Source organism: Leptosomus discolor, chromosome 1, assembly GCF_034619465.1.
Source record: "Leptosomus discolor isolate bLepDis1 chromosome 1, bLepDis1.hap2, whole genome shotgun sequence".
Classification (NCBI taxonomy): domain Eukaryota; kingdom Metazoa; phylum Chordata; class Aves; order Leptosomiformes; family Leptosomidae; genus Leptosomus; species Leptosomus discolor.
The window spans coordinates 22122128-22149877 of NC_141391.1; the positions used below are offsets into that span (position 1 = coordinate 22122128).

At 39.5% G+C, this 27750-nt stretch overlaps 1 protein-coding gene across 3 annotated transcripts in view; it reads right to left on the reverse strand.

Annotated features, from left to right (window-relative positions):
• The window catches only part of ATP8A2 (ATPase phospholipid transporting 8A2), a 340483-nt gene that overhangs the window by 219820 nt on the left and 92913 nt on the right, over positions 1–27750 (reverse strand). For all 3 annotated transcript variants that reach the window (XM_086481834.1, XM_086481835.1, XM_086481836.1), the window contains 4 exons: positions 25960–26044; positions 24580–24719; positions 21248–21386; positions 15538–15602 (listed from right to left, as the gene is read on the reverse strand). In XM_086481834.1, coding sequence (XP_086337960.1) covers positions 15538–15602; positions 21248–21386; positions 24580–24719; positions 25960–26044 — 429 coding nt within the window. The remainder of the gene's footprint in view (positions 1–15537; positions 15603–21247; positions 21387–24579; positions 24720–25959; positions 26045–27750) is intronic.

The following is a 27750-nucleotide window of genomic DNA, read 5'->3' on the forward strand; positions in this document are numbered from 1 at the left end:
AAGTGTTCAAATACTGATAACAGCAACAATGACAGTATGTTTATTAATAGCCAAAAATCCCAGGCCATTTTTTGGTAGATGCTGTTATGACTGAGAAGCAGAGGCACTCCAGTGTTATGTTCACTGAGCAGGCAGTACAGAGCAGTTGGTTACCTCACCTGTCCAGTGATCTAAGTTGCCAGTACAGAGTTTAAGGCAGTATGAGTAGGAGTGCTTCATCTCTTAGAAAAGTAAGAGATGGGCTAGATGCATGCAGGGTCCTACATGATTACAGTTCACTTTAAGATGCATTCTGAATAACATTCAGTTTGAGAATTTCCTGTAGATGAGCACCACAAGAAGTTATATTGCAGATCTATGTAACTTGGGAGATTAGTAGCTCTACTACACTTTCTGTACAACAGCTACATCAACTTATTTCCTTGAGCACAGCTCTCTCCCAGTATATTGACAAGTAGGAATGACTCAGTCTTGGCAAACATACCTTCTAACATTTTTTTGCCAGAAAAATCCCTCTGATTCACAGATGTCCTTATTAAAGGTTCATGCAGCTTCTGGGTGCTGGACAAACCATGAGTCAAATAATCTGTAACAAGGTCTATTTTATTTTCTACCTAAATAATTAGCTAAATTTCCATTTCTTAGCTTCACATACTTCCATCATACAAAAAAACACCTAAAACCACCAAATAAACTAAACAACTACCTGCTGCCTTTTCTCCCTCCAAAGCCAGCACACTGGATTTCTCCACTGTTTGACATCTCCAAAATACTCTGTCCACCCACAAAACAAATTCCAACAGAACTGCTAATGGCAGGTAAGGAACCACAAAAGAAAGAACATCTTCCAGACAATCCATACCCTGCCAGACTCCCACAAATAACCCATTCTATCCACTTCCTCTATTGCAAACTTGTCTTGTTTATTCCTTGAAGATTCATAAGCAACAAACAAAAAAATTGACATACGTTTGTTGGCAATTGCTACTGCTAGGAATGACTACATTACATAATGCACACAGACATCATAGAGCAGCTTTTATGTAGATGCTGGTTTTGTTTGACTAACAACTCTATAATGCATTATAAACTAGTGGTTTACAAGAGCATTTCAGATAACCTCAGAAGTATCTGCATCCAAAACACAAAATTTTAACATTGCTGGTCCTAGTCCTAACAACTTAAATGTTCTATTCCCATATACAGCTGGTGCAAGTCGATGTTTTCTTGACATTCACAGGTAGCTCAGGCACAAAGAGCAGCTCTGCTGCTGCACTGTGCATCATCTGCCTGTTTTTGCCTAACTCTAGAGAGAACAGGAAAAAAAGCTTATTGACAGTGTTGCCCAGCAGAGACACTGGTACCCACTCAACTGAAAAGCTCGACACACCACCTGATTTGCTTTAATCCTGATTGTTTCCTGTATTTTTTACTTTTTAAGCCAAGAATATAAAGGTGCTATGTAAGAAAGCCCCAGGCAAACTTCTCTTTTCCAGTCAAATAAACACCATTCCCTAAGGTGAATACTAACTTTCAAAGACCTTTTTTCCCAGAGTTTTAAAAACACACCACTTCATTCCCTATCAGTTTACCCCATGAGTACATCTGAAGTTTTTATTAAAGTTTATCTAATAAATATGATACCCGCTTCAATTACTAAAAATAATTTTAATAAGAAAACTCCACAAAATCATCAAGATCATGTTTCTTTTTTAAAATTAAACCACCAGAGTAATTTCCCTAAAGATTTAGTTGTACAATAGATTTATTTTATTAATATTTACTAAACCTATTAACTCTGTCTACTGAACTGTAGAGTTTGTCTGTCAAGCTCTAGATAGAACTATAAATCCCTTGAGAACCTGATAATATTAAACCTAATATACACAGAGCAATTAAATTTTAATAACTTGAAAAGAAAGTCGAAGTTTTCAAAGAAATCAGCTAGTTAATTTTTGAAACCATCCCCCCTTTCCTTGTGTTATTTACAGATAAGTTGGGCAATATTAATTCTAGAATGAAGACATAAATATTACCATACCAACCTAGATATTACAAAGTCCTTTAATTGGTTTTATTCATCCACATTTTCCCAGACTTCTACAGACTACTAAACTCTACATCCAAAAGCATATGCTCTTCTGACCTTTTTCCCCCCACTGTGAGTACAGAATTCTTGAAGCCAGACAACTTCAGTCACCATTCACCACATAAATGGTCCCCTGTTGTACCCCAGAATTTGATACCTTATCTTTCTACAAATAGCTTTATCTTATTATTTCAGTGAATTCTATAGCTACAAAAACCTGAATTAACAGACATCAAATTCCTCCATCTTTCAAAACAGCAGAAAGCTTCTTGTGATGTGTCAGTTCTGCTGGACACAGAAAATGGACAAAGACTTTATGTCCAGCTTTCCACTAAGTGCTGATCACCATTTCTCAGTCTTTTGAGGTAATATGGATATTGTCAATCCATTACCAATATGACCTGGGCTGAAAAACATTTCAAATTCTAGTTGTCTCAGGGGTCACCTTCTCTTTTCCAGAGTGCCACAGGCTGTACGTATTAGCCTAAAGAGTAAGCAAGTGCTTAAATTGAGAAGGTCTGTATGAGCATCTATTTCTACCCTATGGTCACTGTTACATGAGCCAGCAGAGGCCCCAAAGTAGAATACTTAACAGCTGAACAGTTCTTGCCTCAGAGACAACATAGAAGACCCTATTCAAAATTAAAAAGCTATTTCTCCCAATGACACAGCTTGTTCATGACAAGCTCATAATACAGTCCTCGACAAGGGGTAATGCAGGTGGTCTGCTCTACCATAAAAAGACCCCATCACAATGTGACTATACCATAGTCTTTTTGCTTTAAAGTTTGACTGGGTTTAAAATGTGAATATATAACCCTGCTGCCATAAGACCAACAGGGTCTTACAATGCTTATTTGAGCAAACAGCAAGGATGTACAAGAGCTGCCTTAACAATTCTGCTTTTGCAGGAATATACTTTTCTTCTCTCAAGTCAAACACAAACTGCAAAGTCTAAACTCTATGGCTCCTGTATATGCATAAATTTGAGATTTATTGAGGGAGTGGGAAGAGAAGGAAGTGAAAAGGTTGGAAAACTACCTATTCAGAACATGATTATGTTCTCTACAGCTAGTTTTGCCACACAAATAATCTGTCACAAGATGTTTATAATGCTGCATTTAGAAAAACGCTAGCAAAAAAAGATCATGATATAGAAGGAAAAAAATTGAGCACTCCCAGGATAAGCTCATCTCACAGCAGAACAACAGACACGGAGCTGAACAGGAGGCTTGCCACAGCTTGAGGAGCATGCTTCAGTGACTAAGCTGAGTTTATTTTATGACATACATTTCACTTAAGTGAGACATGCCATGAAATACAGCCAGTCCACCAAGAAACATGCTCACAGAACTTGTAACCATTACTCAAGTCAGAAACTCACTATCTACTTTTATCGTGTTGGGGTAGGAGGGAGAACACAGTGGTGTAAGTGAATAGTTAAGTTTTCCATGGATTTTGATTCTCTTGCTGAATTCGCCTGTTTCTGGGTAGAAGGGAAAAAGGACTACCCGAGAGGCACAGAAGACTCAAGTTTGCAAGAACTAAAGAGATCACACCAATTCTAAGTTTTTGAGGCAATTTGTCCCAAAGGCTTCCCACCACCACCACAGCAGCCCATCAGGGCTGTCAGGAGCTTCTCAAGTGCACTCTTACCTTGCCTGGTTAGCTTGAAAAACCAGAGCATATGACAAGCACACTTACCACCACAATCCAGCACAATGGAAGCTTCAAGAGCACATTTGAACCACCTCAGGTCTGGTTAACACTTATATTCCCAAAGCGCTCCAAAAAGGCATCAAGTTCTGACATTTCTGAACTGTGACATCAGGCCTGCTTAGAACACTGGTTATGACAGTTTAAGGATTTAGGAATTATTTGAAAATGCGAGATAGTCAAATCAGTTTTGTCTGGAAACTATGGAAAGAAGATGGCACTCACTTCCTAGCTTCAATCAGCTTATCCTCTCTAACAAACCTCTTTGAAATAATGAAAGAGCAAAACTGACCCTCTAGCATCACTACCTCAGTTAAATGACTAGAGTTACTCATGTGAAAATGCTTTTTCAGTAAAAAAAAATAAGCATACATCTTTGTGGCAAAGGCACATAAAAACACTAGAAGTTTCTGAATGATTTCTCTGACCCATTCCACTCTCTGCATAAGGAACACATACACAGGCAGGTGTTAGTTTCATACAGCTAGAGAATTGCTTAACTAGTTTCTGAAAGACCAGTCAGCCCAGAAAAATTCAGTGTGAATTTTTCTAGCTTCAACCAATGTAAAACGTTTTCTTCCTTAATTCTCATGGGAAGGAAATTTATTCTTATGTGACTGATGAGCAGGCTTACAGTAATCAAGCTTCAGCTACAAGAACGATTCTCTAATTATTCAGAAAAAGGAAATAATGTTCATTAGAGGGTTTAACAAAGTAGTAAGTCAGTATTACAGGAACCACAAATATAAGACCACAGACGCCTATATCTCTCCATCTTTGTTTTCTGAAGATGTGATCAAGACATACCCTAATTCCTACCCTGAAGCAGTAGTTTTCCATTAAGTTAACAGTGCGAGTGAATAAATCCTATTGCTTTAGGCTGGCTCCACACCAAGAAAGGAAGACTGCTTCTGCTTAAAAAACCCACACAAACTTGCATGAACAAGGACTCCTCTTCCCCTTCAATGAGAGCAGAGGATCAGATATGAAAAGAGTATTTAGTTCTTACTCTTCAATACAAAAGACAAACCTGAATTATTTCTACAGATGTGTAATACTAGCCATGTAAGTCAAGAGGATCGGTATCCTTAACTCATTTACCTACAGATCAGATGCCCACTTAGTCTTATTCCTCTAAAAAAAACCACCACACCATCATGCTTTAACAGAAGCAAAACCTGCATCTCGTAGGTAGCTTCTCATTTAACAAAATCCCACTTATACTTCATTATGCATCCTTATGTTTCCATGGTCTCTTGTGCTTATTAGAAAGAAGTGTATCATTATGCTGCAGAGAATCTCCTCTTCAAAGCAAACAGCTTTGAAGCCATTATTATACTGTTACTTACACAACAGAAAACAGATCTGGATAACACTGAGAGATCATCTATTGAGAGATAAGCCTTAACATATGTGAAGATCATTAGCAGTTTTAAAATAAATAGTGTTTGTTCCCAGTCATTTTCCTTCAACATACGTGAACTCTTACAAACGAGACAGCAAATTTTAGATGCAATTCAGGGGACACACACTCTTCCTTTCTGTTTTTTTATGTAATATGATCTATTTTGTCCTACATCATGGACAAAGCATTAGCAAGATGAGCCCCCAGCTGCTAAAACACCTGCAGCCTAAAGCTGCAAGATGTTCTTCAGGTCTTGTCAAATGTGATTACTATTAGAACTTAAGAAATGAAGGGAAAAGTGACCTAGTAAAGAGTGTTTGGGTTTGATTTTTTTTTTTTAATAGCCTCCCCCGCCCCCCGCCCCCCCTCAGTTTTCAGCTACGGAATCAAGAGTTATTTAGAAACCTGGTCTTCAGACTCCTAAAGATCCTTGCGTTCCTTGAGGTCTAAGTGCCCCCACCTCATTCAAACCAACTATCACAGTGCCAGAACACACTAACAGAAAAAACAGCACCAGAGATAAGTGAAAACAGTCATTAGTTCATGCTGAAAAGGGAAAGCAGGCCAGTATTTTTGTTTCATCCCAACTCACTCAACACTCACAACTCAAACCTATTAGTATTGCTTCCTGAAAAAATGGTAATCTAATACTTAAGTTACACAGTCCTCTGTGTACTTAAACCTACAGGTCCAGGTAACACCTATAATCTTTCATTTGTAATTCCATGCAGTAGGTTCAAATCAAAGCAGCTTTTCACATGACGAGCTGTATATCTTCCATATCCATACAACTAACTTTCTAAGAAGATTATCAAATACCTTGAGTTATGAAAGATTCTATTTGTTCCTTGAAAACAAAGAAAAACACTAACACTCTTCTACCTATTACTTTCAAAATGTATCTGATCACTATAAACTATTCCTTGTGAAACAGACATTAAACTAATGAGTAATAACTAGATGAAGAAAAACAGAAATTTAAGCAATAAAATATTTAGTACAATAGAGAAATTTACGCTTTCCCTAGTTTTCCTAATTAGCTTCCTTTGCAAATTCCCAGTACCACACACAGAAGAGCTGATTATGATTCCAGGCTGACCGGTAATTGAAGTAACTTATCAGCCACAAGACTCCAGAGGAGCTTCCCAGATGCCTCTGAAGGAGAGCTGATGGTTGGCTAAAACTGAGCTTGTCCACATTGGTCAGTTTTCCAGAATACTAACTCTATCTGAAAACATTTAGGCAGATCATACCAGGGGAGGTAAAAGAAATTCCCAGTTTCCCCTCTCATGCAAGACACAAGATGTAATCTTCAAGGCAGTAGCAGCACAGGACTCATTCTCATCTCCCCAGCAGTTATCTGCACACTTTACTACCTTCTGATAGGACCGAAGTACATTATACTAATGCTTTGCAGCTCCCAATAGTAACTAACTTCAGTTTTCGTCTGAAAAGCTGACAACGACTTTACCCCTGTTCCTTCAACACAATGTCACTGACAAGGCATCAACATCTCTTCTTCCAACAGCAGGAGCAGCAGGATCCAAAAAGCACCACCTCCAAAGCTTCTCAGAACTTCACAGGCACTGTCTCCTGTAGTTGTGCTCAAGAATTTGAAATAGAGACTTATATAAAACAACTTACATACTGTTTATGCTAAAGAAATACCAGTAGCAAAGCTATTAACATTCCTGTGGAAGCCATAATGCTACACAAATCTTTCTGGCCTAGTAAGTATAGTCAGAAAACACTATTGGAATCATATTCTTTGCTTGAAGACAGCCATGCTGATAGACAATTTATTTTTAATGGCCTACTCCTTAGGTTTTCCTCCATTCCACAGACAGTCTGAGTTTTCCCAATTGTTATTAGAAGAAGTTGTAGGCAGCAACTCAACAAGACCTGCTTATTTCTAGCATATGGGTAAACCAAATGACCAGATCAGAGCTCTACTTAAGAGATCCGGAGCAGTTTAGATGCACAATTCCCAGATAATCCCAGATCTACAGGCCTATAAGTATTTAAATATAATTAATAATGGTGCCTGCTAAAGATCTCCTTAGTAGGTTTGGTTTTTTTTTAAACTCTGTTCAGAAGTGTGGAAGGAAATGTGCTCATGAGAATGAAGGTCATGAAAGTCATCGGATAAGCATGAGAATTTTATTGGATTTAAGAGATTTTCGTTATAGGTTACAGAACCTTCATAGTAATGCTACTCTACAGAATAGGAAAAATAAGATAACAAAACAACCAAGTTATCTACAGATACTAAGACCCAGTTTGGGAAGCCAATACACTGACTGCTGACAGTAAATTACACTGTGAAGTTGTGTTTGCTTTTTAAGAATGCACACAATACCATGGCAGCACAAACAGGTTTATCCATGCTCATGTTCAATAGCCTATCCAAACAGTGAAGCACGCAAAAGATACAGATGAGCAAGCAGAGAAGCAAGGGAGGCCAGCTTCTGCTTCCATGTTTATACTTTTAGCCAGATTATCATCAGAAGGCACTGGCATCGAGGGTTCATATACTGGAGTATCAGTTTGTTGTTACTTACACATCTATGTATAACACAGGACCATGACTATCAGTCCAGGCACATGACTTCCGCAGGACACATTCACTGCGTAGCTCCATTTCTGTCAACAGAATTATTTACAACAAAACACTATCCACTGGTTCAGAACTGGGTGCCTCCAGTCTTGCCTTTCCACTACTGTTAAATACAACTCAATGGGACAACCAATGGATACAGTTCCCAGCTCTCTTTTCTACAGCACTGGAGGTAGGGGGAACACACCCAATGTTCCTCAGCTGCAAGACCCACTCCTTTCATCTCAGGCTTTCCAGGGCCTCTCTGGGTCATCTAATTCCCCTTCGCAGCTTGCCATCACTGCTCTTACACTCAACTTCTACAAGATGCCAATGAAAGAAATTTGTCCAGGTTGAGCTGCACAATAAGACTTTATGGTGTTACCAATTTAATTAAGCAGAAACTGAATCCAACAATTACACCCAGAGTAAATCTTGTGCTCAAAATATTTTAACTTGAAAAAAAAATGCTTTATTAGGAAAAGAAAAGAAAAACCAAGTGAGCATATGTGTGCACGTAGCTAAGTCTATAAGGGATAAACATTTGCAGATTATTATGCTAAGTTTCTAGAATTCAGCTGAATCAAGCTAAGGATTAGTCTTTTCTATTCCCAGTAGTTCTCTGAAGAGAACAGAAATGATTGATTTTTTCCCTCAAGTGCATGATATATAAAAAAATTTAGCTCTCAAAACCAAGCCAAGACAGTTGTTCGATCACATCTCACCTGCTGCTGCATGCCAAGGAGCAAAAGTAGGGGAAAAAGTCACAGAGGGACTGCAGAAAGGGGAAAGTGTATCAATATTTAAAGGCTCTAAGCTCAACTTGGATCTTGTAAAAATTCATTTTTAGCATTAAAGGATTTCAGAGGTGGAATATATTAAATATAATGCTACAGAATTTCAGTGAGAATCTTCTATTGATAGATTTTAGGCTAAGTTGAACAGGAGCCACAACTTCTGTCACAGGTGCAACATACAAAATAAGTATTACAATGGAGATCCAACACTGAAATAGTGGCAATAAGTAGCTGAAGACACTTACCCTGGAATTAAAAGAACCACTGGCAATTATTAACAAACCATATGAAAGCTTTATGTTTAGAGTTATGCAAAATTCAGTTCTACTTTAAAAATGGTGATAAAAGTACTTAAAAAAACCAACAGAATTACTTTAGTTTGAAAATAAGATTGATTTAGTACAAAGCATTTTTGATGTACCAGTTCAGAAGCTCCACAAGTTTGTGCTCCTGTTTTGGAAAAACATACGTTATCTGAGCTGAAGCATCACAGTCACCTTCAATATTAGATATGTCTTCACAATGCACCATGTAATCACCCATTTTCTTCAAAGACCAGACACTATATATCAATGAGTTTTTTTTCTGCTTGTCTGACATGCCACGGTTATCCGTTTCTCTGCCTTTTTTTTTGGTTGGTTGGGTTTTTATGTTCTGAAAGCTTCCATTAGTTTTCATGTTTACTGAAAAACTTCTAATACTGCCATCTCAGTTTACAGCTGGATTCTATAACCAAAGTCTACCACACATGAAATTATTGGAACAGGTATTAGGTGAGGGGGCAGCAGAGGGAAGTTAGAACATGCGCTCACTTTCCACAAAGTTTTTTTTTAAACATACAAGTGTCAAAATAGAACTTAAATAAACTAAGAACAGGTACTATCTTTGCTGGTGCTTTTGCTAAAAACTTACTAGTACTTGTTAAGGACTCTGCATTACTCAACATGAATCAACCATGGTTATGTTTCACAGGCCATTTCAAGTATAAAAAACTGCACTTAACACTGAAATGCTCCAAGAATATTGATGCATGGTACGTCTGAAGTAAATTCTCAGCTTTGCACAGGGGATGCTGTTTAACAACTATCAGTTTTTAAACTCAAATACCTCCAACAGAAGCCATGACGCCTTCCTTACAACCTCTGCCGGAGACTTGTACAGCTAAGATTAAGTTTCTCTTCTCCAACTCTGACTCATTTAAAGTTACAAGACCAGAAAAGAGATATTATCAGCTTTTTATAATGTCTAAATTTAGGTGATGTTATTTCAAAGAAGTAAAACTACATAAATGAAAAGCATGAAAAACAGACAGCAACCTTTCATTTTTTTAGCACTGTTGTAGTATTAGCTCACATTTTTGGCTCATAAAAGGGAAACTGGAAGGAATTAACTAGAAGGTGTGGAAGATACGTTGCTATGCTCAGGTAGAATCCTTCTAGTGTTTCTTCCCATTCTCCCACCACTACCTTATGTGCACCAAGCACCACATTAATTCACCACAGTGTTTAGCACTGAGTTCTGCAAAGTATCTTCAGCTAGCTAGAAAGGTGAATCCTTAAGTGTACTGTGATACTACTGGTCAATACAGCCAAGGCCAAAATCAAGGTGTAAAGCACTCAATTCAACATAAGCCATCAGCAACACTGCCATTCCAACCTGAAAAACATTAGAAGCAGCTGCTGTGCCATCTGTATCCCACAGAACTCCTCATTCAGCTATATAACTGAAGTTAGCAGGTGGGAAAAGATGATGATAGAGTTTCCTTTTTTATCTAGGGATTTTAAAGTACCCCTGATAAAAAGTTGACTGCGTATTTCTTTCCTATGTTGGCAGAGGTCAGACAAAAAGAGGGGGAGGGAGGGAGAAAGGGGTTTCATTCTATGTCAACCCGTGTTTGATCAGGGCTTCTCATTCTAGTGTGTCTTACTGAGCTGTGTGGCCAGATACATATGAAATTGCTCATATTACTGTTGGTGTCATCCTCGACCTCTCATGCTTTACGTGTATGACTAACTGTTCTTATTTGAGGAAGAGATCCATCTTAATGGCCAGTATTCTGTAGAGTCAGAAAGTCTCTCATCCCTACACACTCTTTGAAGACAAATACAGAGTCCTCAAGGGGCTTAAAATAGGCTCCACACCCACATCTATCCAACCAAAGTGCTTTCTGGCATCGAGACAGCTATAGACTTGAGTAATATTTTTGTATGTTTTGCATGTGACCAATGACACCCTTTACCATCATGGCGTCTATCTGTCAATATACCTTCGGTGTTCAGAGTGGAGAGTGTTGATTAGATAAATCGGCCAACACTTCAACATAATAATAGGACAGATTGTCAATAAAAAGTTCTAACAGTAGTTTTTATCATTTCTCCTTATCTTAATCTCTATCATGAAGACTAATACAACCTCAAACCTTCCTAGACTGTTCAATCCACATCCAGCTTATCAGTTTATTACCCTGGGTTGGTTTTTTTTTTTTTTAACCCATTTTCTTATTTGTAGTACAGCTGTTTAAGAAGTCCAGTTTCTTTAGGAGTTAAGTCAACCCTCTGGAGTTAAGATCCAGAGATTAACATTTATTTTCTGGGTATCACTGAAAAAATGTATACTCCTGCATTCAGTTTTCTAGACTTCCAGTTTCCACTTGTCAAGCAGTTAACAGAATACCTCAGAACAGGAACACGGCATTATGAGAAAGCTTAAAAATTATGAAAATAATTGCTTGCCCTACTATTCTTATTGATTCTAGTCTCCGTCTCCTCAAAAGAGGAGGGCTGTTCATTCCTGTCCTCCCCCCGCTGCCTTAGAAGACTTCAATCTGAAACTGAGCAATGGAATCAAGATTCAGCAAGTGGATGGGGTAGATCTGTCACCTTTTCCCTTTCATACCCTCCCTTTGATAGGCAAAGGAATATTTAGCCTTTTTTAACTTATTTAATGAATTTCTTTCTTTTGGTCAGAGGGTTGGAACACCTTTCCTACAAGGACAGGCTGAAAGAGTTGGGCTTGTTCAGCCTGGAGAAAAGAAGGCTCTGGTGAGACCTTACAGCGGCCCTTCCAATACCTGAAGGTGGCCTACAAGAAGGCTGGGAAGAGACTTTTTACAAGGGCCTGCACTGATAGGACAAAGGGCTGGAAGCTGGGAGAGAGCAGGTTTAGACTAGCTACAACGAAGAAGCTCTTCACCCTGAGAGTGCTGAGACACCAGAACAGGTTTCCTCAGGAAGCTGTGGCTGCCCCCTCCCTGGCAGTGTTCAAGGCCAGGCTGGATGGGGCTTTAAGCAACTTGGTCTAGTAGAAGGTGTCCATGCCCATGGCAGGGAGGTTGGAACTAGATGATCTTTGAGATCCCTTCCAACCCAAACCATTCCATGGTTCTGTGATTTCCACAGGAGTCCTGTCTATCACGCCAAGTGAAGTTTTGGCACTCTACAGTATTTGCAAAGCTGGCACATGGGAAAGTGAGAAGAGATGCTTTGGTCAATGACATTTTCTCCCAGTTCAGTTCCCACATTACCTTTCCTTCATATCTCTCGGCTTTTGGGAGAAAGTTGAATACATAAAAACTTCAAAGTGCACGTGCTAAATACAGAAAGGAATTAAAGTAAGCCTTCAGGTATTTTAAAATAGGAGATTCCCTCTATACTTTCGTGGAGCACAGCGGTCCTATCTTTCAGGATTTTCTGTACCCTATATTCTTTAGCGTTTATTTCTTTCTCCAGTTTCATTTTCTCTCTGGCAGCCATTTTTGCTTCTGTAGATCTATGCTAAGATAAGAAGGACAGGTTTCACTTTGTTACAGTTAGTTTGGCATTCAGTGTACACAGAAGGCAGGAGTTGTCAAGGGAAGCTGTCAAACAGGCAGCTGACCCTCTGAGAGGTACTCAGAAGAGGGGGTAAAAGGCCTTCCCCAGAACCCACATGCCCAGCCCATCAACTGCAAGCAGATCAAGCTGAAGAGATATGGTCTCACAATTAGTTTTTGCTAAAGCAGCACTTTTAACATCACATAAGATCTCCTGAATCAAAACCAGCTGTCTTAGGCCTCCATTTTCTCATGTTTCAAGAGAAGAATCAAAGGCTTCTCTAAAAAGCAGAAGGATCTAATAGGACTTCAAGAATGTCAAGTGCATAGACAAAATTAGCTAAAATCCCTGCTTTCCTAAAGCAATGAAAAACATGCCAAGTTACAAAAATAAAACACAGAAGCCTTTTTGGAGTCTAAAAATCCTACAGTAACATATGTACATGCATTTCTTTGTACAGCTACATGAGATACGTTTCAGTAAGTTTGCCAGTTCTGTAAACGAGACTGGACTGCAATCATAGTAGTTACCCAAAGCTGGTTCTACACATTTGCCAGGGTCAAGCTGTTCTTCCTGCTGAAGATGGGAAGGGAAGAAAAATAAAGTTGAGACCTAGGCACGTTTTTCTCACTTCTTATTGCTTAAGTCCAGCCTTTCATCCCAGAAAAGGCAAGTTCACTTTTGCCTCTTACTGAAAATCCTTGAATCAGAGAAAGTCCTCTTTATCAGAAAGTACAGTGATAGGACACAGGGTAATGGATTTAAATGGAAAGGGGGTAGATTTAGATTAGACATTAGGAAGAAGTTCTTCACTGTGAGGGTGGTGAGACACTGGCACAGGTTGCCCAGAGAAGCTGTGGCTGCCCCCTCCCTGGCAGTGTTCAAGGCCAGGCTGGATGGGGCTTTGAGCAACCTGGTCTGGTGGGAGGTGTCCCTGCCCATGGTGAGGAGGGTGGAACTAGATGGTCTTCGAAGTCCCTTCCAACACAAACCATTCTATGATTTTAACTGTTCTACCTACACTGCCGTTTGACATCAAAAGGAAAAATCCCATGGTTGAAGTAATCACCACTAGGGAATACATAGTAAGCCATTTCATTATTTGTCCTTCTTTCTCATGGTCCTTTCAGCCAAGTAACTGAAGTCACAATTTAAAAGCAGGTGCTGACGCTGTCAGGTACTCAGCATCTTTTGTAGTATATTCACTACAGAAATATCAAACTCTCTCTCTCACTATATCACTGTATTCAAAACCAGAAGTAGTAAAAAATAATCAAGTTACCATGGCTCAAGGACTTGTCCAACTTCCAGACGTTTCTAAATACCAAGCAGTGTTAGCTCCACTTTCTTCCTCTCATCTAGCAAGAATTTTCTGTCCTGTTTTCAGTCTGCACCCCTTGCTTTAGCCGTAGAGAACGTTAATCTAGGTCTCCTATTATTTCTGAACAGTCATCACAAAAGGCACAGTTTCTGAAAATCTAGAGGAACTAAGCTACTTTTAATTCAGATTGAAATAAGAGCCTTATTTCCAGGGTCAAAAAAAAACTTCAGAGCTTCAGAATGTGTAAGAAATTTTTTTTTAATTAAAACAAAGTACAGCAATTTTCCTTCTTCTCGATTGAGTTCACACTGCATTCAGGAAAAAAGAAAAACCTAAAGTTTTCTTATTCCTACAATTCTAACCCACTAATCTTCCTGCCTCAGGAAACAAAGACCACCAGCTGCTCATTTTCTGCTGAGGTTCATTTTTCTTCAGGTTTAGAGGTCCAGTCAGCCAAGTGTGGCACAAAGCTCAACAGAAGCACAGTATTTTGATCTCACAAAAAGGAAACAGTTCCCTTAAAGAGGGACCATACAGAAGTGGAAAAATGGGAGAAGATGGTCTGAGCAGATGGGAGTCTTCAGCAAGGTATTTAGATATTTACTTGAAACAATTCAGAGACTCCAATCTACACAGACTTAACACAGCTAGCGGAATGAAAAAAAAAGAAGTAGTCTTACCCCTCCAGAATTATCTGAACAAGTCTCTAACTATGCACAAACACAGAAAACTTAACTTATGCATGAAAACTAATACAGTCTTTGTCACCAAAACTCAGGAGCGAAACAGCTCCCATCACAGTGCATGGAAACTGGTCATCCAGTCTCTGAAGGTAGATCATCTGCCCTGGAATTCACTGGGTTCCCCTGAGTTCTGGTGAGCTAGAACTAGGCCCTGAGATGCCACAACTGCATACAAAGAATTTGAGTGAGCTGAAAACACTGTCAAGGCTGCTGTTCACCAAATCACAGACACAATTGGAAAGTAACACCTACCAGGCAATTTCTTTGCCACAGTAGTATTCCTCTCTTCTACCACATTTCCAGATATTCAGTAACAACTTCGATACTCAGAGATACAGGTTTTGCATCTCACATCCAGTCAAGCAGGATGAATTGCCAACCCTAAACACAAGTATCTGATGCTGCCTGTTATAGATATTTTAATCTGTCCAACAAATATCTCTAATAGTAATCAGATATTCAAGTGCTGATATTGCCACTTACACCGCAAAAGTGGACAAAAATATCTACTGGGAAGACACATGTACAAGTGTACGATTTTTTCCTAGTTAATTTCTGCATATACCAGAGGAGCATGGCAACTACTTGCAGGGAATTTTCTAGGTCTCCAGAGCTGTACATAGGCAAGCTCACAATGCAGTTTGCTCAGGCATCGGTTTGGTTACAGCTGTTCCATGAAATGCTGAAGGTGACTCATTTCAACATGACAAGCTTTTTAGCTTAGTGCTTTTTCTTTCTTCAAACATGTTACTCTGCTATCTATACCTTAAAGCCTAAATGTATTCCTGATGACATTGTGCCTGCTTCACTAGTTTGCAGCAGAATCAAACCCATGGACCTAATTAGTTTCTTGTTCTAAGACTTCAGTTTGATCTGTACAGCTTGTGACTGGAAGCCTCAGGAGTACATTTTGTGCAATACTCCCCTGTTTTAGCATAAATTGTTTATGTTGCTACCCCTAAAGACAAGTGAGAGATAAAATGAGAAAGCTCAACAACTTTCCCCTTGTTAGCAACACCTCCTTCTGCCAAGAATTTCACCAGAATTTGCTTACTTACATCTAGTGAATCCTCATTGACCAGGATGAGAGACATACTCTGTGAAATGAGTCTGCAAGAGTACCCTGCAAGAGAAAAAACCCACACAAATTTACTTTTTGGAAGAATATTTAAAATTTAGCTACACCTTAAGATAAGCATCTATAGGTCAGACGACAATTTACTTTTAGAGCAGTTACTCCTATCAGGCAAGCAACTAGAACCATTGGTGTACAGGACACACTCCAACTTGACAATCTTACTAGCAACACAGGCTGCATTTTATCTGCATTTCCAAACACATCACTTCAGATGTTTTAACCAAAGAAAACACTCTATGACCTAGATGAAGTAAACACAGGCTACAGACCTAAAATGAAACATTCTATACCTACATTTTTTTTCATCTACATGAAGGCAGAATCGCCTTCAACACATTACAGAAACCAATGTGAACACACAGTTGCAGCTATGCCACATGACTGGAAGCACACACATAGAACCACAGTTGGTGCTACCCAGTCCCCTTAGCCCACACTGAGGTTACACGAGCATCTTTTACGCCTGAGTTTAGTGTGGAAGGTCATGAGCTTCATCAAAACCAGTGACACACACGGTGTCAGTGACCTCTAAACGGAGAGCCCCTACAAACTCCTACAGGCATTAAGTAATTGCACTAGATAGTTCTCAGTGTAGGACTACGGCATGAAAGAACAAGAGCAAGTTCCCATAGTCTGGAACAGCACTCAGAAGGTAGTTCTGTGCATTTGCCAGGACACCAAAACTCAAAGCAGAAATTCAAGACAGAAAAAAGCCTCTTATTTTTGTAATAGTAAAAGCCAGTGATTGCAGTACTACTCAATACCACTGAAGTGGTGGTTCCTCTGCCATTAGATTGTCACTGACATGAGACAGAGTCATATCCAGGATGTACGTACTTGGTGTTTACAGAATAAACAGTTTAATTCCAGCTCATATTAATAGCAAAAGACAAATGCAAACTCACATCAGACTGACCCCATTGCGTTATCCTAAAAGCTCATGCAAGTTCTCTTGGGATTGGCAGCCATATAGCTCCATAAAACAGCAGAGAATTAATTTATTTGAACAACATGACTTTTATTGCTGATCTAAGTTGCACAGGAACAGGAAATAAAACAGACTTATTTTGTATTTCTACTGTGATTTTGTATATAAGTGAATCACAGTAAGTTTAAGAAACTGCTGTCAAATAAAATGAGAACTCAAGAAGTCTTTTAGTTCTCTTAAATGAAGACCGGAGACTACTGCAGCATAAGAGTAACATCCAAGTGATGAAACACTGCAAGGCCAACAGTAGAACAGCACAGTCAGTGTTAAAACTAAGCGTTTCTCTCCATACCCTCACAACACCAAGTGAGTAACTGAACCATAAATTTATTTTCTGTGAGAGTCTTGGTTCTTTAGGAAGGCCATACCAGTTCATCAACTGCAATGCAAATCATGTCCTCAGGCTACAGAATCTTTGTAGTTGGGCGAGTTTTGTAGGTGTAACCCAGGGTTAACACGCCTGCACGAACAACTTCTGTCAACAAAGCAAATCCCTCATCTTCCTTTGTGGAAGGCATGCTTGTATGATATAGCCAGGCACTTTCAGGAAGCAGGTTTAATCACCTGCAGAAGTTTCGGTTCTCTTCCATTTTCACAGCTGTGTGGAGTACAAGTATCAGGTGCAACCTTGCAGACACATTTTCATCTTATTTGTGCTAACGAGCTAAGGTTTACTTTCTGCTTTAGAGAACACTACAGAAGGACATTGAACTCACACACACCTGTTGGGAAAAGGATGAATTGTACTCTAACAAAGTGCAGCGTACAACATAAAAGCTTTGCAGATAGCCTCTGATTCTGCCTGTGAACAAGTCTTAGGTGGTAGTACAGAACTGAGTAATGAAGCTTCAACAGCTGTAGACAAAACTCTGACCTCAGAAAAAAGTCAGCTTGCCATTTTTAAAAACTAGCTCCAGGCTGAAGAGACACTTCCTTATTTTTACCAAGAAAAAGATAGTATTACAAACTTAAGCACTTACCTCAGTATCAGGGTTATTCTTTCCCCAGAGAACAGCAACAGCCTTGTGCAGTAGACTACTTCAAATTCAGTATAACTAATTCAAAAGGATTTTCTAGTAGCATTTGATTGGAACAGCAGCTGCAGTAGCAAGCTGTAATTTCTAAGCCACTGCTGTTTCACTTCACCTCTTTCAAAAGAAGCAAGATGCCATTCAACAAGTGGAGCTGGAAAAAACACTCAACTGTGGAAAACAGAGTTGCTCTGCTGTGCACCTTGGAAGTCGTGGAGTCAGAAGAAGTAAACCTACAATTCAGGTCATTTTGCATCTTGTCATCACATTAAATAGGAAGGAGATCAAGATTGGAATAGGAGGACATAAGCATAACAACAGTTCACAGGAGGTCTATACATTATGTACAATTCCAGGCCTATGACAATGTTAAAGTCTAGCGCTAGTATAAAGCAAAATAACTAGCAAATGAGATGAAAAGTGACCTTTGTAGTCATATTTTAAAGTTTTAATAGTTTTATAATAGTTATTACTGGCAGTACTAAAATGGCAAGCAAAAATATACCCTAAGATCAGGGCGTATTTTTCTCAATGCTTCTGAGTAGAGTAAGAACAACTGCTGGTTCAATGGTACAAAGGTAAAAAATGTCAGCCAACACCTGCAAGTTGATACCTAACTTTTAAATTAAAGTCTGACTAGCAGTCCATGAAGCAGATAACTGGGTACTTCTGGGAATGATTTCCCTTCCAAGCATCCTGGGAGAAAGACTGTGTGAACCAGAGTTCAAGATCATAGCCCACAGGCACATTCATCCTGCAGGCATACAGAATCCAGCATCTGAGGCAAAAATGATTATCCTCTATGTTTAGAGAGGGCACACATGCTCTGCTCAAACTTCACATAGGGATACAGGCAAACATGCTGGCATTGCTTCAGTTCCCTCAAGTCAAAAACAACCCCCACAGCTCATCATAACAGAAGTGTTCTTACCTCTAAATTGGAGAGATATGGGTTTGATGGATGGACTGTCTGATGTGTAAGGAATTGGCTGGATGGCTGCATCCAAAGAGTTACAGACAATAGCTCAACATCCAAGTGAAAACCAGTAACAAGTTGTGTCCATCAGTGGTCAGTCCTGGGACTTCCAACAACAACAGACAGTGGGATTGAGTGCACTCTAAGCAAGTTTGCAGACAACACCAAGCTGAATGGTGCAATCGATATGCTAGAGGGAAGGGATGCCATCCAGAGGGACCTTGACAGGCTTGACAAGTAGGCCTATGAGAACCTCACGAAGTTCAACAAGGACAAGTGCCAGGTCCTGCACACTGGTTGGGGCAATCCCAAATATCTATCAGTACAGACTAGGAGACAAATGGACTGAGAAGTACCTAGGGATACTGGTGGATGAAAAGACCCCACCTGGAGTACTGCAGCCATCTCTGGGGTCCCCAGCACAAGACAGACATGGACCTGTTAAAGCAGGTCCAGAGGAGAGCCCAAAAAACAGACAGTTGGAACACCTCTCATGAAAAAAAGGCCAAGAGAGCTGGGGTTACTCAGCCTGGAGAAGAGAAGGTTCTGGGGAGACCTTTCAATATATAAAGTGGGCTTACAAGAAAGACTGAAAAAGACTTTTTACCAAGGCCTGTAATGGTAGGTCAAGGGGCAATGGTTTTAAACTGAAAAGGGGTAGGTTTAAACTGGACAAAAGGAAGAAATTTTTTATGATGCAGGTGGTGAGACTGGAACAGGTTGCCCAAAGGAGTTGCAGATGCCCCACCACAGGAAGGGTTCAAGGTCAGGCTGGATGGGGCTTTGAGCCACCTGACCTAGTGAAAGATGTCCCTGCCTACAGCAGGAGGATTCAACTACATCTTTAAAGGTACCTTCCAACACAAACCCTCCTATGAGTCTATGATTGTAAGGCAGTGCTCGCAGCTACGAGTGCATACTTTAAGTAAAAGCTCTTCACTCAACTGTAGGGATTGATTCCTTGTTCAAGGCAGGGACACAGTTCAGTAAACACTATGTTCCCATTCCCAGAAAACAGTCTGTTACTAAAGTAGTTATCGGCTGGAAGTACATCAGTTCTGAGTTTCTGGGAGTCTGCTGAGCTATTTAATAGCTGCAGGAGGTATTAAATAGAAATCTGCCATAGGTGGGGTTTTTTTGCCTCAGTGAAAGGCAAAGATGACCCAGAGCTTGCTGATTGTTTTAAGAGAAGGATGAAGCTACAAGAACACTGGTAAGTCTTCTAGAATTGTCTGCAGACTGGCTAAGGACTGTTTCAGTTGATAAAAACTGAAGACCATACATCATGCTCAGAGATGTTTCCAAACCTGGAACTCCTACTTTCTATAGTTGGAGAGTTCAAATGGTTGATCAGTATTAAAGCTTATCAGGAATACCCTCCTCGCAGCAGGACTATCAGCTGGCACATGGCTGAGTAGAAGGCATACAAGCCACCCCACAGCAAGGTCATTCATTACTCTTCAGAGAAGTCAAGAACGCAATCAAGAGACAGACAGACACACACACAAATTGTCAAGACCAAAGAATCAAGAAGCTGGAAGAACTCCAGCTCCTTGGGGCAGCCGCCAAGAGCTCAAATATCCCTCAAAACATATGTATATCCATACAGCAAGAGTCCATAAGCTTAACCTTCAAACTAAAGGAGAAAATGAGAATAATTTTTGCTCCCCAGACAGCATATTTACACCTGAAGCATAAAGCATACATATGGACTGGGGTTTAAATTGAATGCTTATTACAGTTTTAATGGGCTACATACAAAAACTGGAAGGGTGCCACATGTTTGTACTTTCAAGCCAACATGAACATGCAGCTAATTAAGTTCCCGAGTTTCACTACAAAATTGTACACTAAACAAGTGATAATTTAGAAGTTGTAAGGGAGATGCTCATTCAAGTTGCTATCAGAAAAAAACAAAAACAAAAAAAACCCAAACAGTTTTAGAGACAACCTGGAAGTTAGTCTCCCTCATAGCCTTCAAAATAAACAATTTCTGCATTACAAAGAGCATCGTAAGTCAAAATGCATCAGCAAGTTTGAGACAAGAACATCCATATTAAACTCTACCCATATACTCAATAGCAGGAACACACTTTTACTAATAATCATGACACACTTAACTAACAGATATGCCGTAAGGTGACAGCAGAGGCAGTTATTCTAGCATCCACCTACTTCCACAGACAAGGTTTGCAGGAAGTTGCAAGCCATACACTTTGTATTACCGTATTTCCCACTGTATCCCAAACTCCATTGAAGACTAGAAAAGGCAGTCAGTAAGAAAAAAAGCAGTAAACCAGTTTGATATAAAGCACAGTGTAACTGAAACGTTACAGTCTACAGTTTCCATGAGAAAGCCAGGTTATCCACATTCACTCTATACAAGAACTACACTTAACCAAGAGCAGACATGTCCTTTTTGCCTTAAAAATCCCTGACTAGAGCCTGACACTCAGAGCAAAGGCTTCACTCCTAAATCCTCCGTTCTCCACAGTGAAGGCTATCACATGCCTGCCTGCCACCAAGGAACCCCTTCTATAAGAAGGTGCCTGATTTGGTTTAAAGCCCCATACAGCAGGTGTAGCATGTAGCCTGCTACATATCAGAAACTCAGAGTAACCAGAAAGACAGATACCTATATTGAGGGCTGTTTCCTGTTTGTCCCCTGTCAGAATCCATATCTTAATTTCTGCCTTCATTAGAGTGGCTATTGTTTCTGGAACACCTGCTTGCAGTCGGTCTTCAATGGCTGTAGCTCCAAGAAGTAATAAGTCCTGTAAAAAAAGAATTTGAGGGATTGTTTTCTTAAGATAAACGTCTGTTTGGAACACACTCAAAAAGGAATTAAGGACAGCATGTTGCACTCATTGCTAATACAGCATTTTGACAAGCAACATACACTGCAGTAAGTTTCTGGTGTGGCTATTCTACTTCCTCTGCATACAATTCACACTTCAAGAGATACAGAATGAAACAGAGTGTTTCTGATCAGTAAGATGGCAATGTTTCAAGAGCAATTAATTGAAGTTATACAACTCCAAAGCTAACCTCTGGATGAACATATATACTAGAGCATTCACTGATCACCATAGCAACACAATGAGTGGTCACAGATTATATATTTAAGCTCACAAAATCAAAGTCACCTGGCACCACATCATTTAAACTAACTTCCCTCCTATAAAACATACATACAGACTGGATACAATCACTCAAAGCAAAAATTGTGTTTATGGATATAATCGCTACATTTATGTAATACAAGTGGTATGAACATTAATGAACCCAAGTATCTCCAGTCGACATACAGATGTCTGCCAGAAAACTATGTCTCATACAACAAATTTAATAATAGTTAGCCATGTTCTTATGCAACTCTAAAGCAAGTGCTTGAAGAGATTTGGCCATGTTAGAGAAAAAAGTCAAGCAGACAAAAAAACCCAAGAAATAAACCTCATCAAAAGGCACAATCTACTCAGCAGATTTTAATTTTAAAAGCATTTAATGATTCCTTAGACATGTAAAGACATTCAATTTAAAAGAAATTGATACAAACTGAGTTTAGTTATACTTAATCATTTCAGGAATTGCACAGAAAAAAGGAAAAGCTTCTATTCTTTGTAGGAACTACAGTTACTCAAAACAAGTGAAAACAGATGAAGTGAACAGAAGTAGGTGATCAACCTGGAGAAGACAAGGCTCCAGAGAGACCTTACTGTAGCCTAATATATAAATGGGGCTTAGAAGAAAGACACAGAAAGACTGTTTATCAAGGCCTGCAGCAGCAGGACAAGAAGCAATGGTTTTAAACTGAAAGAGAGTGGATTTAAATTGGACATAAGGGGATTTTCTACAATGAGGGTGGTGAAACACTGGAACAGGTTGCCCAGAGAAGCTAGGGATGCCCCATCATTTGGAAGTGTTCAAGGCCAGGTTGGATGGGGCTTTGAGCAACCTAATCCAATGAAACATGCCCCTGCCCATGGCAGGGGGATTGGACTAGATGATCTTTAAAGGTGTCTTCCAACCCAAACCATTCTATGATTCTATAAAGAGAGCTTTAGAGCAGCTCCTGCTTGCATGCATCTATGCACACATAAAGAACAGAAGGGGAAGTTATTATTCATACAGGTGTGTAAGCTAGCATTAGTTACAGGTCTTGACAAAGCTTAATTTTGTAAATGAAATATCCAGCTGGTAAAGGTAGTAGAACCAACTCCCATAAGTCATTTGCTTTAGTACTGTATAACTTCCAGATGAAACGTTAGCCCTATCAATGCTAACAACATTGGAAGATTACAAATGCAAGCCAAGTGTGCAATTGTAGATTGTCTGTTATTCTCAAAATCACTTGTTAAGCAGTTAAACTTGACAGCACAGGGATCAGCATGGCTGCTACCTGAGCAGGGGAGTTACTATTGCACCTGCTGAAGCCCTCTCAGTCAGTGTACTGGTGAGGAAGGAAACCAGTTCAAGTTTGTCTCCATGTGTGCACCTGCACTATGATCCAATGATCTCACTCAGACTGACAGTCTCTCACTTATTTGAGCCCATAGATTAAAAAAAAAAAAAAAAAATCAGCCTGTTAAAATACATCATATTTTACGTACAGCCACAAGCCAGTTTAACTACAAAGAACTGCCTACAGACCAGAGAATTTAACCTGGGAAATATCAGCTCTAAGTTTCAAGTACAATTCCCTGCTCCTTGGTATGACCATTAAGCAAGCATTAACAGCAAAGGAATACAGTGGATATTTCCTACCAATACGGCACTAAGTTCAAAACCCCAATTCCACAACCCACTCATGTGCCCCCTTTTTTCAAGATATTGATTTCTGAAACGAAGCAGAACATAGATGGCCAAAAATGATCTAAGGTTTGAGAAGACATTTTGAAGTAAGAGGATTAAGCCATGTTCATTTTCCACCACAGTGAAAACAGAAGAGTATGAGAGCAGCACAGTACAGGAAGCAGAAAGTGGAAAGGAACTATGCAAACCTACAGAATCAAGGAGTAGACCACCACACTGCTACTGACTGACCAACATAAAATAAGACTTCAGGCATTAGTTTGAAAAGCAAGACCAAATATTTGGCTGTTAAAGAGTTCTTGGAGTTTTTCTGTTACCCTATGAAAGTTAGCTCCCATCCTAGTCTCAACCTCCTTCCCTCTTCTGTACCAACTGATTTAATTTTGAGAGTACTGTTGGTTATTTAAGTTGCATTTTCAATATTATTTTTTAAAAAATGAAGTTCAAAGAGTATTTTAAAGAAACCTCTAAATAAAATGAGAGGGAAAACAATGGAGCAAGGGGAAAGAGCATGAACAAGTGCAGGTGAGAAGCACAACTACCAACATTTCAGAAAGCAGCGAGGCCAATAAGTATCAAAGAAACACTGGCCTCTAGTGTTGACATTTTAACATTTCATTCACTGTGGGATTACAGAGTTTCAAACCGGTTCTCTGATACCTACTCTCCCCTTCCAGAATTATGAGTTCTGTAATTTGCATGGAGAGCAGTTTTCCAACCTTTTTTCAGTGCATTCAACTACAGGCCTGGATGAGCACTTTGTTTTGTCTACAGTGTCTACAACAGCTTTCAGAAAACCTGAACTGTGCCTGCTGCATGAAAATTAACAAAGCTCTCCTCATAGACTAGTACACAGGAACTTGGTGCAACACAACGGTTTCATATGTTAGCAAGTCGCATCAACCTTACACAAGATAGTAAGTTCAAAACAAAGTGAGAAAAGAGTTTATAAGTAGAAGTGACCTTTTATATGTAAGTGTCTCAGAATTACAAATTAAAACTTTAGGTCTATGGACTGAACAGGTTGCCAATTAAGAATACCTTTTCAGTTTCTCATGAATGAACTTAACAGTTTATTTTACTGTATAATGCAAAATTCCACGGGAAGACATACACATAAGGGAATCTGTATCTGATCAAAAAAGCATGTCTTACCTTCTCGATGATCTCGTAGCATTCCTCCAGTTTCTGAGTTCTGTCTTTCAGAACTGTACTGCTTTCATTGTAGACATTCAACCACTCTCTGTAAGAGTTTTCTGACAGATCTGCATAAGCAATACACAAAGTCCTCAGACCTATAAAACAGAAGACAGCCATTACGCACAGCCAAGTTACACTGGTATCAGCAAGTCATTAACGCCCTAACGAATGCTAAATTCCATCCGCCTCACTGAACAACTGGAGCTTTTAATGCACACTGTTAAACTGCATTCCAGAAAATCTCCGTGTACATTTTTAAATAACTCAGATTTTCACAAATATAAAACAAAAGTCTGGCTCATTTAGATTACTAATGTTGGTGCAAATGAACTTAAGAGCCTTGATCTCACGGGCACAAACTTCTCCCTGATTTTCAGTATTACATACTGGAGCAACAGAAGCGTCATCTTTAATCTTTTAAGTATGAAAGCAAGCTTGGCTTTCATGAATTTTTAAAAAGATCAAATTAAAGGTCTAGCTACATACTGTGACTGGAGATATTACTTAGTCAAACATACTGCACAGTCCATGTTTCCTTTTAGAAAGACTGTTTCCCCTTTCAATGTATGCACATAACTCACATTAATAATGGGAGTTACACATGCACAAAAGAGTAGAGAATAGGGCCCATGAAATATGAAAACCATTTAATTAGAAAAAAATTGACAGGAGTAATGATTTTTTTTTTCTGGTATGAGTCAAGCAGAAACAAGTGTGTGCCATAAAATACAGAAGTTTTGTTACTGAGAAAGTGCAACTCTGCAAAAACTTTTTTTTTTTAAGCAGTGGAATAATGTTTTCAGGTTTAGAATCAAAATTTAAAAAAAACCAACCATGATTCATGGGTTTAGTATAATGCAAATGTCTCCTGCTACTGCAGAAGATGCAACAAAGCCAAGTACTTCCCTGTGTTACATTAGTCATAAAGGCCTTAGAGATCATTTCAGATCATCTTTGATGTCCCGTCTTCAAGCTTCTCAGCATGTTCAGGTTATCGGGGACTTTGTCATTTGACTGTTACACTTGTGAAGCGACCTCTAACCCCAATGTAATTGAGGTATTCCAGGTGATACAACTCATGCCCTTTCCCTTCCTCATGGGCACACAGAACCCCACCTTTTCCTTCCAAACTCCACTTCCCTCCTGAAATCGCACAGAAGCGAGGCACAAACTTCCTTAGGCTTAAAGTTATCCTACAGGAGTTAACTTGCTGATTACACACCACTTAATGCATCTTCATAACCACCTTATTTGGCATTGCAAAGCTTAGACAATGCAGAATATGCTGCAAGTAGTTTGATAAATTGAATTCTCATGACATGCTGTTTCTCTTACCTTCTGTTGCGAAGTATTCAAGATGGCACAATGTTTGCTCCATGTACTGGGAATCTTTTGAAAGCCTCTCAAAAATTACATTATCCTATTAAAACCAAATTCATTACAACACAGTAAGTCTACACATGAAGGTTCTATTTGTGTATTTACAAGCTCAAGTGAAATAACCGGAGTGAACTTGCTAACATCAGAACCCATACTCTATATTTACAAGTAATACACATGGGTTTTAGAGACTCTGGTTTGAGTAAGTAACCTGGATTGTGCCCAGTGGCAGAGAGACTGCAGCCACTTTAAATAATGGGGACAGAAGTACATTCTGCCCTCCTCCCCTCTTTTCCATAAAGGGGCTCCTGTCACTGGGCAGTACAGAATACTCCTTTCTCAACTACTAAGTGGATATATTGATTTTCAGAGAATGTCTTGTCTTATTAAGTACACACCGTAGCCTCACACAGAAAAGCTTCTTGCAATCCTTTCTAGAAAAGATTCCCACTGATGCTAAAAAACTAGAAGGCAGAAACACTGATCATGTTCTATCACAAAATTATCTCAGAAGTAACTTTCCTGCTGCAACAGGTTTCTTCCTCACTAAATCAAAGGGCAACTGAAAGGCCCAGATAACAGCTGCAATCAAAATACAGCATCATCACCTACATATCTAGAGTCTCTAGATTTTATTCTGCAACTACCAGAACAAGCTGCTACACACACGTAAAATACAGAAATCCTGCTTTTGCTCAAACAGGCACTCTTAAGCTAAGTAAACAGGCCTACACCATTGATTAGAGACAGGCATAAAAAAAAAGTAATTTATGGCAGAAGTGACAGGAGGGGAAATGAGTACCAGAACATGGAAGAGTTCATGTAGAACAGGCAATTAACTTACATTAAATGAGTGGTGGATGCAGCAGAACATACAAGAGAAAACACTAGATTACACTAATCACTGCAACTCTTTTGCTCTGTTAGATATCTGAGCCTGCTCATATGGAAGATAGCACAATTTTTTTTTTTTTTTTGCACTACGAACTCTCCTATTCTCCACCCCTTCCAGTGCAACACTCCAAGAAACAGTGTGAACTCAGGCACAGTGTGATCAACAAGCAGTTGCAGATCTGTGCAGTCCTACTCGACATCCAAGTTTGAAATACCACACAATGGCAGTGGCCTTAATTCACTCCCACCATACCAGCATGAAGCTGGCATATCTTTATCAAATCAGAGGGGGTCAAACTGAAGCAACAGAGCAGTGCACCTAGACCTATATATCAGGACAAATTCAAGTAAATCAGATTCTTACAGAAGTCAGAAATGGTATTCCCTGTTGCAAAAAAGCCATCTCCGTAGTTTTCCATTGAAATTAGAACCACTCTGGCTGTGGTCAATGCTACTTTTACAGCCTTTTTACTTCAGTAAGTTATTGCTCTTGTCAGTGAAGGCAGAGGCACAACATGGTGCAAGTCATGATGACAAATAACAGCAGGTGCAGACATGCAACAGAGCCAGATCAAGAGCCAACCGCTTGAGAACAGGTTTTAGTGTTACAGATCCAGACAACAGCATTTAGTCTAGCTCCTGAACTGCTGCTACACAGCTGCGTGAAGTCCTGACTTTGCTTAAGTAAAGGGTACTGCTCCCACTAGTTTCAGGATTTGAACGAGGTAGTAGAAAGTCTAGCAATCTTCCTGCCTGCAAAAAGAGTCAGAGGAGGAGCGACAGATCTCTGAAATCACTTGGCCCTGAACAGAAAGCCAACAGGTATTATGTATGAGACATGAAATGCCAGGA